The sequence below is a fragment of the Dipodomys merriami genome, unplaced genomic scaffold, assembly GCF_024711535.1.
Source record: "Dipodomys merriami isolate MVZ:Mamm:240054 unplaced genomic scaffold, mDipMer1.0.p SCAF_12, whole genome shotgun sequence".
In the NCBI taxonomy this organism is placed as follows: Eukaryota; Metazoa; Chordata; class Mammalia; order Rodentia; family Heteromyidae; genus Dipodomys; species Dipodomys merriami.
In genome coordinates this window covers 35,655,404-35,675,142 of record NW_027202493.1, presented here as the reverse complement: position 1 = coordinate 35,675,142, position 19,739 = coordinate 35,655,404, and the positions used below count along the sequence as shown (strand labels likewise).

Sequence of the window (19,739 nt, the reverse complement as noted above, 5' to 3'; positions counted from 1 at the left end):
GAAAAATATATTCCCACTCCTTTTAAGAAGGTAAACAAACATAGATTGCTCAGGACCTTTTCCTCTTTTTCCAAAATAAAATGTGTAACTAGCAAAGGAAGAGTATGGGATTTGAATTCCAGGAGCTAACAAACAGCAATCCAACATGATTCACCCTGGGCAAAGTCCCAAGGCCTTGACCCCGGCAAATGCTGAGCTGGGTGGAGAGATGTGAAGTCTCCTCTAAGCTTCTCCCCTTCCCTGTCCTAGGGCAGAATTGCTGCTTTCTATCTCAATATCCAAGTCATTATCAGCACCCAGAAGGCTGATCTAAGAAACAATTAGACTACACAAAGGGAATAGGGCAAAACACAAAGGAGAAGGGCACCAAACTACTGGACTGAGAAATGACATCCAGGGGGACTGAACAGATGCCTTCAGCAACTTTACAGCTTCTAGTTTCCCTTTGCCTGGGCAACTAGCTTTTATTCTAACAAAGTAGGTTTCCTCTTTAGGAAGCTTCCCTGACACAACTCAGGGGAAGAAGTGACAAGAAGCAATGAAGGCAAATGGATGTGCTATCAATAGCAGTGTGAGCATTTGGCACACCCTGCCTGGGTTTTTATCTGTACTCCTGGGCATTATCCATTCTCTAGCGCCCCCAGATGGAAGGAACTCATACTTCCAGGGAAACAGGAACCAACAGGATAAACACGAGATATTTGAGTAACATTATTATAAAGGAAAGGTCCAAATTTGATAATATATAGAATTTGAATCACAATAATCAGAGGAAGAATTTTAAGCACAACAGGTATAGTTATGTATGAGCCATTAAGGTAAGATACTAGCAATATAAAAATGCATAAATAAATCCAATAGCAATATAAAAATGCATAAATAAATCCTATAGTAGAAAATAACAGAAACTACTCAAAACACAATAGAAGGTAGAAATATCAGGCTGGAGATACCTGAAGATATGCCAGATATTTTTAATTAGTGATCTTATTGAGGAACTAATATTCTTTATATTATTAAATAATAATTATTGAAGAACTAATCACTAATATTGAAGAACTCTTCCAGATGGTGGAGTTAAAGAACAGAGATCCAAAATATAATTTTCCAGGTTCTGGGAATGTGGCCAAATGTGTTCTAAAAATATAAGTAAAAGGGGAAATGAAAACAACAAAAGGATATAGTCTGATATAAGGTAATAGTTTTATATTGATGATTATGTAAATATTGATAAATATAGGAAAATTGATGTTTAAAAATAAACAGTTCTTTAGCTGAGGTAACTACCATAAGAACAGCACAGTAATGCACAGGTTCAAAATGGAAGCTAAATTATACCTATCAAATGAAAGTAAAAAAAATAAAAGTAAACAAGAAAAATAATTACATTCATATATAATTGAGAACAAAAAGTTACAGTCACTGACCCTGGATTAAAAAATAAGAATGGAGACTGGATATGGTGGTGTATGCTTGTAATCTCAGCTACTTAGGAGGTTGAGGTAGGAGGATCATTAATTCAAAGTCAACTTGGATTAAGTTAGAGAGACTTTATTCTTTATAACAAAATTAAAAAGAGCTGAGGCTGGGCACCTGTGGCTCACGCCTGTAAGGCTACTAAAAAGGCTGAGATCTGAGGATCACAGTTCAAAGCCAACCTGGGCAGGAAAGTCTGTGAGACTCTTTATCTCCAATAAATAAAGAAGTGGTGCTGTGGATCATGTGGTAAAGTGCTAGCCTTGAGTTGAAGAACTGAGGGACAGTACCCAGGCCCAGAGTTCAGGCCCCATGACCAAAAAAATGAAGAAACAGTTTTGGAACTAAAATTCTTCTAGCCTCAGTTTTCTCATGTGTAAGAATCATTTCAAACAACTTTGCTAGGTTGAAAGGATAAACTCTTGAGTTAATTCATATAAAATATGGAGAATGGTGGCGCTTGGAATTAATGGATGATGGTAATGAAGAAGATTGGGTTCTGGTCCCTTCTTCCTTAGCTCAATTACCCTTGATATCAAATTATTAGTGCAACTACAAGCTAAAACGATCACAGATAGAATTCTTTGGTTCCCTGACCTTGCTTATTTTTTATAGTAAAACTTGATTGCTATACTCAGGTCAGAAAAGCACTTGAACTTCATTTTGATTATTATGACAATGTTATCAGGCCTGCCAGATTAAAACAACTGCTATCTCTCTATTGTTTCTATGCTCAGGCAAAGTGAATGGTATACATTAAGATTAAATAACAGGATCTGTTATGCCTTTTGCATAGAATTAATTTTGGTATAGCTTCCATTTCATTAGAGGAGCACTTTAAAACAGGTCAAGTGTAACCAAGACTAAATTGAAAATGCATTATTCTATTTTGGTAGGCTCTCCAAGCTGATACATATTTAAAGCAATTCTATAAGGAAGTTCAAATGTCAGGCAGACTCCTTTCAGGAAACAAATGTCTCAAGTCTTCTACGACATAATTTTAGAATAAACACCCAGTATATCTCTTCCACTATCTTGGAGCATTTTTGCGGGCAGAAAATAAGCTATTTGTGTGAGTTATGTGGAATAAAACTGGCAGCAGTACAATGAATACTGTTCTCTTTATTGGCTGTGTCTCTTTGGGATTTACTTTATGTTTCCAGGAATACTCTGTATTTTCCTACATTTTTCTTCCTGGGTATTGAATTCTTAGACTTGTGGAAGTTTAATGAAATTTAGGTTCCTACCTTTCTGTGTACTCACAGATGATCTGTTTGATTTAGCAGGCTGTTTCATCAGCTAGACAAGCATAGTAATTTTTAACTGTTCACTTAGTGGAAAAGCTGCGTGTAGATGAACCATTTTCTTTGGTAGTAAGTGCTTGTCAAGAATTGAATGTTTTATTTACACAACTGTCATAATCTTTCAAAAATGAGGCATAGACTATGGAGCTAGACACTGAGGTGTGTGCATCTCAGTGTGGGAACCGCACGAGAAAAAAGTGGAGCTGGAGGTGTGAGGGGGCTTGTGAATGGTTACATGGGGAGTGTGCCTCTCACAAGACCCCAATCCACTACAAGCAGAGAGAGCTGAGATTGCTTCCAGTCCCATCCAAGTGCTTAGGGAGCTTGTCAAATCAGAATTTCTGTGCCTCGCGTTTAAACTTGTGCCATGAGTCCCAAGAATTCATTGGATTTTATAAAGATATGAAGATCCCCTAATCTACTCTTTCTTCCAAATTGAAAAATAAAATCTCTGAGCATTTTTGTTGACAAATCCATTTTCTCTGCAAGCCTAGATTCTCACACTTGAGTCTACTCCCACTTAAAAAAAAACACAACAATTTATACAACACCTCACAATCCCTTGTTTCTGTATTCTCTTCAGCAATACATAGCAGCGCACCAATCTACACATGGTCCTGGAAACAAGGACAGAACCCCAAATTGCATCTCCTCTCTCGTCTAGCTCCCAAACTCCCAAGTCTTTACATCATCCATTTTCCACCTTTTAAATAGTAGCTCTAGCCAGGTACTGTTAGATCAAGCCTGTAATCCTAGCTACTCAGGAGGCTAGATCAGAGGACTGTAATTCAAAGGCTGGACGGGGAAGTCCCTGAGACTTTATCTCCAATGAACCATCAAAAAGAACCCAAAGTGCAGTTGTGACTCAAGTGGTAGAATGTTAACCTTGAACAAAAAAGGCTCAGGGACAGTACCTAGGCCTTGAGTTCAAGCCCCAGGACCAGCACAAAAATAGATAGAAAATAAGTGGTAGCTCTATTTTACTTTTACTTCCTATTTGAAACTCCAGTCTTACCCTCAGGCCAACTACCACTGTGTCTTAACTAATTCTTATTTATTTATTTATTTGATAGATTAGCCATAGTGCTCTTACTAAAACTGAGATCTTCTCATATTACAGTCCTGTTTTGAGTCTTTAGATGACTCTTTGCCTTAACTCTCACAGTAAGGTCCTCCTTAAATTAGTCCAAGGATGGAGTTTACTTACCTCCATCCTCATTCCTTTCCCGAATGTAACCATTCAGTTTATCCATTAGCAGGTCCAGGACATGCTGTTCTATCTTTCTATAACTTTGTAACTTATTCCTAATTTCTTGTTACTCTTCCTTTAAAAGTCTGGTTGAGCTTGACCTACTCAGAAAGACTTTGTAGTCTGGCAGCCTAATTTAGATTTTTCTTCTTTATGGCCGTATAATATCCTTCTTGTGCCTTATCATGAATTAAGGATCCTTTCCCTGAAAGTGAGGCTGACTGTTGCTTATATCTGTGTCAAACTTAATGATATTTTCTCAGATGTAATCCTCCCTAAACTCCAGGAGCTTTGCTGCCTCCAACATGAGCTTCTTAGGAGACATACTTGTTTGCAATTCTGTGCCTGTGCTTGTTCCTCACCTACTCTTTTTTCCTTGTTACTTCTGTGCTGTTCTGAGGTTGTCACCCTCTCTCTGTCTCTGTCTCTCTGTCTCTCTCTCTCTCTGTTTCTCTGTTTCTCTGTCTCTGATTGGGGTACTTCTTGCAACTCTATGTTCAGGCTTTTGGACCCTTTTTCTATATATCTATTCCCTATGACATCATCTCCTATCGTTAGAACTTCCACCTCTATAGAAAAAATTCCAAACTCTATTTTCAATCCAGATTAGTATTTCAAGATGCTCCATCATGACTAAAAATTCCCTCATGGTGCTTATCAAAATTTGTCATTATATACTTGTATGATTTTAAGATTTCCTAAATGACCCTAACACTGGAACACCATTGTCTATAGTTGCATGGTACTGTGTGTGCGCGCGCACGCGTGTGTTTATGATCCATACTCAGGCACACATTAGGTATGCAACAGACACTAGATGACTAAATGGAAGTCAATCAGATGATCAACGGTGCCATCTTGCTTCTGAACTGCACCTGAGCACAGGTGACCAGCATCCTTACGTTTTCCAGGATTGTACTCTTTTGACTTTCCTATCCCATAAGCTAAGTTTATGCTAAATGAAAAGGAGCTATTTCTATGAGGGAAGTGGTTTTCAGTAGATTGAGCAATGTGTTCATCCATCGCACGTCAAGTTACAGAACCTGTAGGAAGACCTCAAGCGCTCTCAGGGATGGCCTGAACGGTTGTGCAGGTTGCACATTGCGCCTTCAGGATCTGGTTCACATAATAGCTATGATAGTTGAGTGCAGTGAAGTAATTTATTAATCAAGTAACAATAAAATATATTGTGCTAACAAATCAGTATAGTATGACAATTTAAGAGCATGGAATTCAAAGATCTTAAATGAGTGGTGTCTTTTTCCTATTTTATACAAAAATACACAATGGCCAGTCCTGAGGTTGATGTTCACCATTCAGATTTTGGAAGCTCCACTGATTATTGTCTATCTCTCATCCTTGAAAGTTTAAAGGTAAGCAGGGTGCCAGTGGCTCACACCTGTAATCCTAGCTACTAAGAAGGCTGAAATCTGAGGATCACGGTTCAAAGCCAGCCTGGGCAGGAAAGGCTATGAGACTCTTATCTCCAATAAACCACTAGAAAACAGGATGTGGTGCTGTGGATCAAGTGGTAGAGCGCTTGCCTTGAGCTGAAGAGTTCAGGGACAGTGCCCAGGCCCAGAGTTCAAGTCCCATGACCAACAAAAATAAAAATAAATAAATAAAAATAAATAAATAAATAAATAAAATGTAAGGATAAGAGACTAACCAAATCTAAGTGCAAATGCAGACTACAGAGGAAAAACTAGTTGAAATAAGATATATTACTGTTGATAAGGAGTGAAGGTTCATTTTTCTGTGGGCTTCAAGCAAATTGGGCATTCCCGCTGGGGCAAAGTAACTTTATTGGAAAACATCTGGATGCTTTTGTACTCTATTTCCAGTGGTAATGTAACAAATCACGCCCAAACTTAGTGGCTTAAAATGATAACATTTATTTTGTTCATAAATCTGTAATCTGGACAGGGTTCAGCAAAGGTAAGTTTTGTATCCATTTGCTGTCAGCTAAAGAGGATTGAAGGCTTGGGGCAGGAATCATGTGGAGGGTCACTCATCTCCTGGCTGCCAGCTGCCCTGGGAAGATGCAAATAGCTGCGAGCCTGCACAGCTGTTGTGATTCCTCTGGCCTCTCCCTCCTTTCCCTCTCCTTGTCCTTCCTTTCCCTCTCCTCTCCCTTTCTCTTTTCTTCCCTTCTCCCTTTCCCTCCTTCTCTCTCCACACCCTCCCCTCCCCTCTCTTCCACACACACCCCTCAACTATGTGATCTCTCCAGCAGGGGCTGAAAGTGCATCTCAAAGCCCTCTAGGAGGGGACCACAAGAGAAGGAAGGCACATCACCCTCCATGAACCAGTCTTGAAGCCAAATAGAAAAATTACTCTTACTTTCAGCTGGGGAGAAACTTTCTAAGGGGAAGAAAGACATGGTCCCCTCTTGATAGAGGACTACCAATATGGTGTTGAAGGAAAAGCATGGGATATGGAGCATCTAATGATACAGCCTGTTAAAGAAGCCCTAGAAGGATTGTGAGATGCGAAGTGGAAAGAATGTTGCCCTTGTGAAGGAGAATTCCAGTTTGGACAGTTTCCAAAACACCAAACCAAGCTCAATCAAACACGTGACAGAAGAGCTTCGAAAAACAGCCAACACATCACATGAAAGACCTCAATGCCCACATATGAGAACATCAACAGCAATTCTTTTTACCAGGCCAGAAATCTCTCCATACTATTTCTATTTCTTCCTCTCTTTATATTCCACCCCTTGCTTCTAACTAAATCGGTATGTGTCAGCGCTCTATTTCAAATATCTATCACAGGCACTATTTCCTGTCTCTCATCCTCACCAAGGTTGCTCAAGTTCTCAAGAACTCATATGCGATTCATTGTGACACTTCTGAAGATATCTTTTGCTGCCAGTTCTCAAGATTTTGCTATGTATGCCTCCCATTTTATGAGAATCTCAAATAAACATACAAGTTGAAAGAACTGTGGAATAATAATCAGGTTATCCAATACACACATTTCTAACATTTTTCCAGTTTTATCTTATTCCATAGTTATTCGTGTATCCATTTGCCTACGCATTGCCCATCTTTTTTAAAAATACTTTTTAAATTATTTTTTTTATTCCAGTTGTGGGCCTGAACTCTGGGCCTGAGCCCTGTCCCTCAGCTCTTCAGCTCAAGGCTAGTGCTCTACCACTTGAGCCACAGTGCCACATCCGGCTTTCTTGCTTTTTGCTTATGTGGTGCTGGGGAATCAAACCCAGGGCCTCAGGCATGCAAAGAGAGCACTCTACCACTGAGCCACTTTCCCAGCCCCCATTGCCCATCTTATTTCCATGATGCTTGTAAAAATATGTTATATACAAAAGACACCAGTCCTAAATAATTCAGAATGCAAAGCATTAATATTCAACCTATTATTGAATTTTTCCATTTGGCAAAATAGTAAAAGAAGATTCAATTCACATTAAAAAACATTGTTCAATATTACATTTACCCATGTATTAAATGAGTATGTTATTGTCATTCACTATGCAAGCCCAAGAAATACAAAAGCCAAAGGAAGCATTTGCAGTTGCTTAATAATTATGATTTTTTAAAATTATACGTTAGTCATCTTTTTCTGTTCTTAGGACCAATTGGTTTTTATAAGCCTGAACCTTCTTATTAGAACTTTAAGTTTTAAAGTTTCCCTGATAATTCATAAATTAGTGACTATAAAGTTATTGTTAGTTTTTCAGTGCATATGTTGTTGCTCAGTGGTTTTAGATGGGACATCACAAAACTAATTTTTATATATTATTTGTATTAATTTGAACAAAACTATCTTGGAGTAGTGGAAATAATATGAGTATGAAAATCAAGAAAAATCTTAATATAACTGGGTTATCTATCTAGGCTTTTAAGACCAATATGCATTTTCAGAAGCCATATTCTTTTTTCCTAGTCCACACATGTAAAAAAGATCTTTCCTGAATAATCATTTCATTATGGCTTTATGAATTAAAAATATCCACTGATAGATTGAAGGCCTGTGATGAGATATTAATTATACTGCTACTGTTCTGAAGAAATAAAGCCATTGAACCTGAGAACGTGGGTGTTTTGAGAGGAGATATGTTGTATTCATAGGTTTTAGGTAGAGAGGATACTGAATTCCCTAGTCAGTCGTGAGGCTTGAACTCAGGTCCTAAGCTTTTTTTTTTTTTTTGCTCAAAGTTAGCATTCTATCACTTGAGTCACAGCTCTGCTTCTGACTTTTTAGGTAGTTGACAGGAGATAAACTTCAATTCTCAAATCCCAGTCCTATTAGCTAGGATTATAGATATGAGCCACTAGCATCTGGTAGAATAATGTAGTTTTATAATTCCTCCCTTTCTTTGCTTTAGTAGAAAGAAAAGAAGGGAAACAATGGCTAAACTTATTGAATTTCAGTTCAAGTCATTCTGTTTATATGTCATTATTTCTTCACACAAGTTTGGCTGTAAATTTTAATGAAATGAGAATCAAATGAGGGAATACATAATGTGTCTCTGCAGTAATTAGTGAGATGGAGATTTGACAATTATCCAGTTAATCTGATCAACAAAGACAGCCAAATGGGGTAAACTATCCAATGCCTAAAATGGATTTGTTTAGCCTAGTCAATCCAAATTGATTATCCATGTTAATTATATTAACAACACAGCTGCCAACATTCTCCTCACTATAGGGTTCATGGAAAGAGTTCAAAAATAGAAGATGATGAAGGACACAACAAACAGGTAATCCAAACTGAAGGTAGCAACTAACCAAGTTAAATGTACCCAGAGAAGCAGAAATAAGACTCAATGTTAACATGAAAAAGGGGGGAAAACCAATCATATAAAAATTAAAATAAATAATATCTACTAATCTGAGAACTGAAAGGAAAAGAAAGAAGCACCAAGATGTGATGGTGAGATCCCATGAAACATATCACCTTTTATATAAAAGGGAAAGGATTAAAGATGATAAAAACTCATCCAGCTCCAGTAAACAATACTTCCTTGAATTTTGAAATATTTGAACTAAAGTATGTCCAAGTTTTTGGCAGATAATTGATGCAGATGGGAAAAACTAATGAAACCTGTCATGAGTTGAGAAGTATGTAGAATAATTTTTTCCTAAAATAAAATCATAGGATACACACACACACACACACACACACATATGCAACTACCAAACTATCATAGTAGACACCATGAATTTAGAAACAGTGTTTCTATGTCTAATGACTTCAAAGAGATTCAAAAACAGTATCAGCTTGTCTCCAGATTCATCTTCCTTGTGTCTGGAGATTTTAGGTGAGGAAACTCAGAGACAGTGCCAAGCAACAAAATTTATTCCTCTTTCTTTGAATATCTCCTATCTTGACCGCCTCAAATCTCAGTAAACATGTTTATAAACAGACTTTAATTTTATATTCCCATTTAATTAGAGATTTGTGACACAGAAATATAGGAATATCTGCACACATTAGAAGTAAATTGAATGAAATATACCTGGCTTAGAAGAAATCTTTTCTAGGGTCTGGGAAGGTGGCTCAGTGGTAGAGCGCTTGCCTCGCATGCATGAGGCCCTGGGTTCGATTCCTCAGCACCACATAAGCAGAAAAAGCTGGAAGTGGTGCTGTGGCTCAAGTGGTAGAGCGCTAGCCTTGAGCTTAGGGACAGCGCCCAGCCCCAGAGTTCAAGCCCCACAACCAACAACAACAAAAAAAAAAAAAAAAAAAAAAAGAAAAGAAAAGAAAGAAATCTCTTCTATTGGAAGAGATACTAAGACAGCCAAATTGCTTTTTGGTTCTTTGCATCGTATGATGAGACTGAGATGTTCTATACTGAGAGCCAATTTCCATCCTTGGCCCCATGAATTTGCATGTTAGGCATTTGCTTCCAGAGTTTTAATGGAAGTCAAATACTGGTCCAGTACCACTGTCCTAACAAATAGAGCTGTGTTATTTACTCCTGTGGGCCCCTTCAGGATCATTTAGCTCAATGCAATTGAAAAGATCTTTAAAATGCTATGATGACAAGAAACTGAAATTTAAATATCCCTCTGTGGCTGAAGGCTACTGTACTGGACAGTGAAATTCTAGAATCAAAACCCAACAATTTGCAATGAAAAATTCACCAGTGTGGGATATTTTTTCCATCTGTTTGCTTCTGAAATTATGTTTTTTTGCCTGTGGTAGGGCTTGAACTCAGGTCCTGGGTGCTCTCCCTGAGCTTTTGTTGCCATAATTCCACCTTTGCCTTTTTGGTAATCAATTGGAGATAAGTGTCTCATGGATTTTCTTGCCTGGATTGGCTTTAAATCATAATCCCCAGATCTCAGCTGCCTGAATAGCTAGATTACAGTTGTCAGCCACCAGCGAACAGGTCTTTTTAAAAATTTAATACTGTTTTTCATTATTTATGAGTAGTTGTACAAAAGGATTTCAACTCAAAATATCAATTTATGAGAACACTGCATCTTGATCAGCGTTGCCAGGTACATTATTCTACTCCATCTATCGCCTAATGCAGATCTTTTTCACCTTGACCTAAAGGGCCAAGTCTCGGAGAGAGACATCTTCAAATAACCTGTGGAACTGGCAACAATTGCCCACGATGTCAGGAACATTAAAAAAAAATCACACACCATAATGATATAAATCCATCTCACGAGGCTCTAATATATCTTATAATCAAAAGAGGAAAAAATTTAAATAGGGAAGCACATAGGAAAGAGCTTAACGTCAAATTAAAGTGGACACTTTATCTATGTCAACAACCCAAATTGGCATGGCCACTCCTCTGAATTCTTTAGGAGCCTGTGTTTGGTTGGGCATTATGTCAAGAGCTCTGGCAATAGCGTTCTTCAGCTAAGAAGATGGATAAGTTTAATGCCAAATGCCAACAGCAATCCGTGCCCATTGTGCTTGAGTTCTGAGCCAACCTACAGCTGCATTTCTGAATTTCAGCTCCACAAACACAGTGCTTTTTAACAACCCACTCTGTTTTCAACTAATGCTATCTTGGCTCAGGACCTCCGGGGGAGGCCAGAGTGGCTAGGCAATACAGGGAAGAAACATTGAAAGGAGACTATATCCAACTACTAAGATGCTGGAGGAAATGACGTTATTGATCCTAGCTTCTTTGTGGGCATTATATTCAGGGCTTTAGTAACTTACTTAAAAGTGAGGCTAAAAGAGGCCTTAAAAACTGTGAAAAGTTATTTTCTTATTTTAGAGGTGAAATCCATTAGAGCTTCCAGTTCTTCCAATTATCACAAGGCTGAGCAAACTGGGAAGGGTTCTAATGTTTTTTTTTTAAAGTGGACATAATTTAAGGACTATGGATGATACAGAAGGACAAGAGAAAATGTATTTCACACTCTGCTACACCTATCACTTGCCAGAATACAAGACAAAGCCTCAGATAGATTCTCCCAAGTTCATCAAGACTAGCCTGAACGCAGACTTCTTTACTTGGGCTATCATTATAAAGAGACCCAAGTGGCCAGATGGGAGTCTTAGCTTTACAAAGACTCTCTCTGGGCTGCACTGGGGGAGTCCCTGCCTTCAATCCAAACTCAAACATCCACAGATCTCTCAGCGACAGCTGTGGGGGGCACAGATTCCTCCAGGGAACCACAAGACATGCTGCTGAGGGTCACTTTACTTTCCCCCTTAATGTCTGGACCTAACTCCAGCACCCACAAGGGGCCAAGCACATTTTATGGATGTTGCTATATGAATATATTGTACTTTTGAGATTTATGGCATCTCCCTGGCTCACTTTCCTAAGACTGATGCATATTCAAGAGGCTGGATGATGGCTGGATGAAGCCAGCAAGCTCTTGCTGGGAGATTGTGTAGATGTCCTCATCTCACATCCGATGCCTTATTCTTCGTGCTCTGAAGTAGGTTTGTGGTTGAGATGATGCTTGGAAGTCTTTCTTAAAGGAACAATAAAGAGGTTGAGCATGGTGATTCATGCCTGTAATCCCAGTACTTGGAAGGCTGAGGAGTGAGAATCTTGAGTTTGAAGCCAGCCTTAATTATGAACAGATACTCTCTGCACAAAGCAATCAATCAGTTAATTAATAAAAGTGTCATACATTCATTCATACACACCCATCCATCCATACGTACATACAGAAATAAGACAGAGCTCCTTATTGATAAGGTGATATTTGGACAGAGCAAGGAGAGCCAATCACACTGATGTCAGGCCAACAATCATTAGGGAAGCAGTAGCCTAAAGGACAAAACCCAAGTTTGGGGACCAGTAGGAAGTCAGTGTGCCTGGTGCTGAGTAACAGGAAGAGTGATAAGGGCCTGGCCCCCATGGCTCAGTTTGTAATCCTAGTTACTCAGGAGGGTGAGATCTGAGGATTGCAGTTCAAGGCCAGTCCAGGCAAGAAGATCTGTGAGACTCTTATCTCCAATTAACCAGAAGTGGCGCTGTGGCTCAAGTGTTAGAGCACTAGCCTTGAGCTGAAGAGCTAAGCCACAGTTCCCAGGCCCAGAGTTCAAGCCCCATGTCTGACAAAAAAAAATAACAAGGAAGAGTGATAAGAATACATTTGGAGGAAGAGTTCAGGGATTGATTATGGCTTCTTGGCCACTGTCAGGATTGATGACATAAAAGAATTGGAAGTTTTGAACAGTAGCAAGACAAACCCTACTAACTTGTATTTGTGAAGGATTATTTCGGTCATTATGTGAAAAGTGGGCTTATAAAGATATAAAGATAACTGCTTTAGCATGTCAGCATTTTATGTCTGTCTGTTTCCTGCAGAATCTTGGTGGTTCAGGCAATAGATGGTAGACCCTGTGAACATAACCAGGCCAGAGCTCTATTGAGCTGTGTGTCACCTGCGGTGCCTCTGATGGAATGGATCGATGCACTGTCTGGCCTGGGTATCCGGCTATTGCTCTGTCCTGTGTTATTTTCAACACATGTCGAAGAAGTCCGAAAGCAGTGTTCATGCACCTGACATGGAAATCGATGCACATTACTTGGTCCTGCCCCAGGCACGTATCACACTGCAGATTGGAGCTGACCTCAATTGACTGGCAATTGTCGAGCAGCAGAGTTATGCATTATATTAATGAAATAATCATGTATAATCACATCTAATGAGCAGAAAGGGCCGATACTCTGGACAGTCCTTTGGCTTGTGGACAGCTCATCTATATGTAAGGTGAGTGAAAGTGTCTAGGATTCTTCCTCTCCCTGAACTGATGAATGTCAAGTATTGGAGAATAAAAAAACCTTGCTCCCTGGCCTGGGTGTGGAGGAAGGCAAGTTCAAGTGAATTTTACAGGCTGGAGTCCCAATGCCGGGCCAAGGGGCTCCTCCTCATTGCTTTTGCCTATTCAGGCCTCTTTTAAACAATGTTCTCATCTTATCATCTCTGGACAGTCTCACCTAAGACCTCTCTCTTCCTATTATGCAGTTAATACAGAAGTTTTGAGTAGGCTATTTGAGCCTGGGATTCATGGCCAACACTGGATGAGACAAGTCTGAGAGTTCTGGACCCGCTGATTATGTATCAAATTGTGAGGTTAGATGAGACCAGCCGAGGAGTGAATTTCTAAAAGCTTTAGGACACAAGATATGCTCAGCTTTTATTATTTTTTCCCCCTACAGCCTTTACTCAATCAATTTTGGCTTTGGGCTGGATCTTGATTGAGGTTCTAGTTAAATCCTCAAATTAGTTCACCTCATTTCCAGCTAGTCCCTAATTTTACAACCTGCCTATCAAACTTAGCCTCTGAAGGAATATTGTCTGAGGGTATGGCTGATTTATAGGTCCCTAGGATTAGCCAACCAAGATGGATCTCTCAATAAATCAGGACATTAAACACCTGTGCAGAGATGCAAATGTGTGGCTCAGGTTCAGCTGAAAGAATTCCCGGCACATTTTACATAATGGGAACATTTTCACCTTGACTCTTTGCTGAAAATAATTTGGATTCTTAAAGGCAAATGTGGCAGAATATGGACAGCTAAAGAATTCTAGAAGTAAAAATGAATATTTGACCACCACAAAACATCTGCTTAAAATGTTATGATCTGTATTAGTGCTTTGTACATCATACACCCTCCAAAGTATTGTTGAATTAATTGTATTGACTATATTATACACTGTGCCTTCATTTATTGAAGAATGAGTGCATTATTCATATAGGAGAGAGAGGAATACTACTTGGTAAAATAGGTAATGTATTCACCTTGTCTAACATCTTTCTATGCAGAAATTGATTAAATAGTTTAGAGGAACCTTTGCAAAGTCGAGGAAATCTGAGGAACATGCTAGGAAATTATGAAAAAAAGCTAAAATATTATTCTGTTAAGACAGTGGCTTTTGATTTCTTTTCATAAATAGATTAGATATTGTGAACTGCTTTAACAACCAAAAAGACTGTATTGTATTTAAAAGAAAATTCTGTTGAACTCTAAATAAAGGCTTTGTTTCTTTGGGATAATCTGCTTTCAAGAATTTTTTTTTCCTTGTGAAATGCCAGTTGGATAGAAAAGCCTCTCATGGACAAGAGATCAAAGAAAGGAAAATTCTTTTAATCTAATTTTTTACCTTGAGGAAATTATTTGTGAGCCACATGTGCATTCAATAGCAACAAGAACTACTAATATCTAAGCCATTTTTTTAAAAAAAGAAAATAAGGATTAATGATTAATGCATGCTGCTTTCTTTAGACCAACACTATTAAACAATATCATCTGAAATGTCTGTGATTTCTCTGTAACTCCTGGGTCAACTTTAACATATCTAAAGTATACCTAATTTCCAAAAAAAGAAAAAAAGACTTATGGACTATTTTTTATTGACTAAAATGAACTAGAAATATTAACTAATATGGAGATGTTGAAATAACCAGAAAAATCAAAGTATATTGCCTTTGGAGATTACATAGAACAAATATTCAGGTGCAATAACTATGGATGTAATTTTGATGTTCTCCAAAAGTTTAACATTTATTAGTTAATATTTGGAAGTTTCCCTGTTGACCATACCAGGATCCTGTTTATAATAAATGCTCCTAAATGGCAACTTTGGTAATTTAGTTCCATGCGTGTTCACAAAAGTAGTAGCAGAGCTCAAGGACTTCGTTGGGTTCTATATCCACCTCTATTGTCAAGCCATTAACTAATGGTATGGGTTTACATACTCTAACTATGACTTCTCAGAACAAAAATATACGAAGAAAAATCAGCAAAGAGGAAAGGCACATGGGCTGCGGTCAGAGGAAACAAAAACTTGCTCCCAGAAGTTCTTCCTAGCAGATTGCACAGGATGTACTACATGCTATAACAGTCAGCTATAACAAAACTTATGCAGCATTGTTTACCAGGAAAAAACAAACCATCACTGGAGACTCCATCCTGTGGGCATCCATTTGAAGGCAAGCACGTGTTTGGGGTAAGATATGGTTTAGTCATACTGACACAATGAACCATTTTTATCAGGTGGGGTGGCGCTCTACTCTTGAAATACAAGTTCTTCGATGCATGCCAGGACCAAACTTCCAACAGATCTTTCAGAATAGAGGGTCTCCAACCTGTTAGGCCATTTGTTCTATGGACATGTTGCTGTGATTTTCCTCATTGTATTTATGTGTGTACTTATACATATGTACCATGTATATCATACATACAATATGTGTATATACATACATTGATCTGATCTATTGAACCTTCTCAGTTGATATTTCTGAAGAAGGAATAGAGATTTCCCCCCCCCCCAACCCTCCACTATGGTATGGAACAAGGTTAAACAAGAATTAATGATTGGGAAACTTGATCTTTCAGTAGCAAGCTGCAAGGAAGAGGCAGGTGAACAGACCGAGAGCTATGATGGAGGAGCCTTTGCCATTCCTATTCTGGAGAGAGTTCTCAGGACTTTCTGAAGTTTGATGGTAATAATGATAGCATGAAACAGAGAAAAGATAAAAGAAGACATTCATTCCGAGTAAAACTAACACTGACCTATGTGAATTCACTGCTATTCACAAATCTATGTTTAAGGAAACTGGAATATATAGTAAAACTTGAAAGAGGAATTCATGGAAGGGAAACTATACTTGTGATTCATTTTCTAAAAACCATAAATAAAGCTAACCACTGTAAACAAGCTGCATGATGTAAACTCAGCAGTTTAGAAAGTAGAGTTTTACTCCTAGACCATGATACTTGATGCAATGAAAGAATTGTCAGTATTGTTTACAAGTATCTAAGTTGTACTTATTCAACATCTACTTTCAAGATCAGAAAGATGTCACCAGAGTTCTGGTTGTGAGCCTAGGCTGGAAGGCATTGGAAAGGCATTGCATTATTTCATATATACCGAAGAGACCCTCCTTCAGGTGATGAACATTATCATCCTTCATCACAGCGGAGGGGACTGTGCTTACAGATGCTAAGGGAATGTCCCAGGGTCACACGGATAGGAAGTGACAGGACAGAGACTAGAACTCAGTGTTTGGTCTCAACCCAGAGGTGGCCACATTGGCTTTCAAATATCTCTGAGGAAACCCAAATTTGAATGAAATCGGAGACATTGAGGTATCCGTTAGCTTTCCATTACAATAGCCAAGATGGAAGATCATTTGCTTCTGTGGAAAAAGGGATTGTCCGTTTTCATTTTTGGAAGTTCTAAGCCTATGTTAATAGGAAGAGCCCCATGCTTTGGGGTCTGTGTTAAATTGGAGTTTTCACCCAAAGATGAGGATGAGCTGTGGGACAAAAAGTGAAGGGGAGCCTGGACAATGAGGAAAGTTCCCACAGCTCCCCTCTAGGGTGCGGTTCTCACCAGGCCCTGCCTTTTATGGAATCTACTGTCTCCAAATTGTGCCATTCTCTATGGGTCTCTTGTGTCCCTAAGTCCTACAAGCAAACACATTGCCTGCTTTTGTTCTGGTTTATCTTTCAAAGGATACTTTAATTGACAATGCCTTGCAAGATAGAGACACAGTCTCCAGAAGGAGAATGGGCAGGCTTGTTTACTGTGTATCAAGAATTAACCTTAAAACCTTCATAGGTTTCTAACCTCTGGGTTCAGCTAATATAACCACCCTAGTATATGTGTGTGTACAGTCCTCCTGGCAGTTTGACATTGTTCTGTAAGAATGGGACTTGGAAATCCAATGTAAGAAAACATGGATATTCTTCCTACTCTTGTTTTGCAATGAGCAAGTAATTCCTTTGTTTCTGAATATAAAAAACAAACCCTTCTCAATTCAGAGCTGATGTAGTATCTACAATGCCTAGAGCTTATTACTATTTTCAAGGTTCTTTATAAGGAAAGTGATCTAGTATTACTAATATAAAATTAAGGTCAGGGATGTGGAAGATGGCTAACTAGTCAGTCATCTGAATAGCAAGCTCTGTTCACAGTGACTTCATCTTGATTCTAATAAGATTCTTAGAAATCAAAATTTCCCCTGTTAAGAAATAGGCCTTATGTTGCTTTCAATTCTCAAGAACACCACCACACAGCCCATGGTGCCTGAGTTTAGAGAACGGTTCCTTTAGGCAAGACAAATTCTAGATTTTCTCTGACTTCAGAATCTCTTCAATACTCTGAAGCCTGGTTTAAATTTTCAGAGAGTCTCAGGAGTGTTTTGTTTGTAAATGTGATGACTCGATAACCTAAACATGACCAAACTAATAATATATTTCCCAAATTGATTTCTAAAATTTACCTTGGTGAGGAAAATCAATTCTGAAAGGACTGAATCCAAGTTCTTAAAAAATTAGATTTATGGGCATATGCCAAGTTAGATTTAACTTGGAGTTGTGGCACTTTGGTGTTTAAAGTAAGAAAAATACCATATTTTGCATTACAAGTCTGTAAGCAGCAAATCATCTCTATTTAGCACAGAAGAGGAGAAATACTTATTTAGTGCTATCAAATCATGTATTTTTATACAACAAATAGTTAACACTGGAACAGCTAACACTGTCAACAACTTTGTGTTGTTCACTGATAACAATTCCAGGTCAAATATTACAAATCTTTATTGAGCTCATGAAATGTAGAAATCAATAAATGAGAACAGGAATGTATTTCACCTACTTTTGAAATGTTACTCGATCGACTGGCAGATCTCCCCGGGGATTTGTCATTCTGAAAAATAAGATTAGAAACACTGATTAAAAGACAATGTGGCAATGCTGTTTACCATTGAGAAGAGAAAGCACAGCCCAGGTTAGATGATTGAATGTTCTCAAATGGTGCTTTTTTTTATTATTGAGATACAAATTGCTTGTAGAGAATGACTTTTCTCTTCAATTGTATCTCTCTAATAAGAAGTTTGCTTTTGAAAACATTTCACTTATCCTCTCAGTAGTCATCAAGTTTAGAGTATTCATTTCCAGAAAATGATTATTGCTCCAGAAAGAAATTGCACAATTTCTTTGAAAATAAAACAGACAAGACAAATATACAATCCTGTTACTTCCACATTTGTATTTGGAAATTCTGAGTAAATTCTGGTTCTCAGTGCCAGTCATCTGACCCTGTCAGCTTCGTGGGAGATACCTTCATCGTGTTCTTCTAAAATACATTTGATTGGTCTTTTCTGTGATGTTACACACTTTGAAATTTTAACACATTTGCTTTTTAAATTTTAAAATGCTCTTTGAGTTATGTTTTAAAATTTAAAACTTAAAAGTGTTTTAAAAATTAATACCCTGTTCTCATCTTAAGGGCTTAAGAGATCCTAGTTTCAAAAAAAAATAAGAAATAGGAAAAATGGTATTTTTGTAAAGTCATGTAATTTTAAAGTAGAAAAAGACTGGGAAATTGAGCCCCTGTTGGAAGTCAGCAAGCCTTTGTTTCTGGCAATCACAGAGTTTGTGTCTATGTCAAGCCGGCCCTAAGGCTAGAGACTAGGCACCTGTTCATTCTTCCTACTCTGCCAACTACTCTTTAATGGATCATTGACTACAAAAATCAAGGTGTGTAGCATTCTACGTTTTACAAGTAGAAAGAGTCCATCTCTTCTATAGAGAAAATGCTAGAAAGATCATTTCTGGATACCACACATTTGTGAAGGATCCGTATCAACATTTGCATTGAAATGTTTACTCGGGGTAAGGATCCTTCCTCTTTCTTTTCTTTCCTTTTTGTTCAGCTTCTAGATTCTGTCTCAGCGTGGACCTGTGGTGTGTTTTGACAGAGGTCATTTCTGAGAAGTGAGCTGCCGTCAGGACGTCTGGGTCTGAAGTGGCCCAGGTTGGCTACTGGAGACAGTTTAGAGAGACATGGAGAGAGCAGTCTCGGGCAGAGGGGCAACTGTGCGGCCCAAGCAGCTCGCTCACTGCGAGGAAGAGGCTTTGCAGACAGCCTTGCCGAGCAGCATTCTCCTTCCCATGCAGCATCCATCTCCTCCAACCATGGTGTCATGGCGGAACATGTTATTACAGACTGAGATGAGTCACAACAATGCAATTAGTTACATCTCACAACAGCCCCCTCCCCAGCCAGCAGGAGATGAATGGATGTGCTACCCAGTGACATTTTTCCCTGATTAACTTTCTCTGGTGATGGAGAGAGACACTTTTCTACTGACATCTCAACTCCTCTTCTAGACTCCAGCTAACAAAATCAATCGATCACTTCTTTGCATTGAAACTCAGGGTTTTGACAGATGATTGTGTAACACAGAGGTAAATAAACCACATGCAGTAATAGACTTTGGAAACAGACTTG

The 19,739-nt window shown here is 38.5% G+C and overlaps 1 protein-coding gene across 6 annotated transcripts in view; it reads right to left on the bottom strand.

Annotated features, from left to right (window-relative positions):
- Marchf1 (membrane associated ring-CH-type finger 1) overlaps positions 1 to 19,739 on the bottom strand; it is a 508,963-nt gene that overhangs the window by 84,109 nt on the left and 405,115 nt on the right. For all 6 annotated transcript variants that reach the window (XM_070016532.1, XM_070016533.1, XM_070016531.1 and 3 more), the window contains one exon: positions 18,102 to 18,152. In XM_070016532.1, coding sequence (XP_069872633.1) covers positions 18,102 to 18,152 — 51 coding nt within the window. The remainder of the gene's footprint in view (positions 1 to 18,101; positions 18,153 to 19,739) is intronic.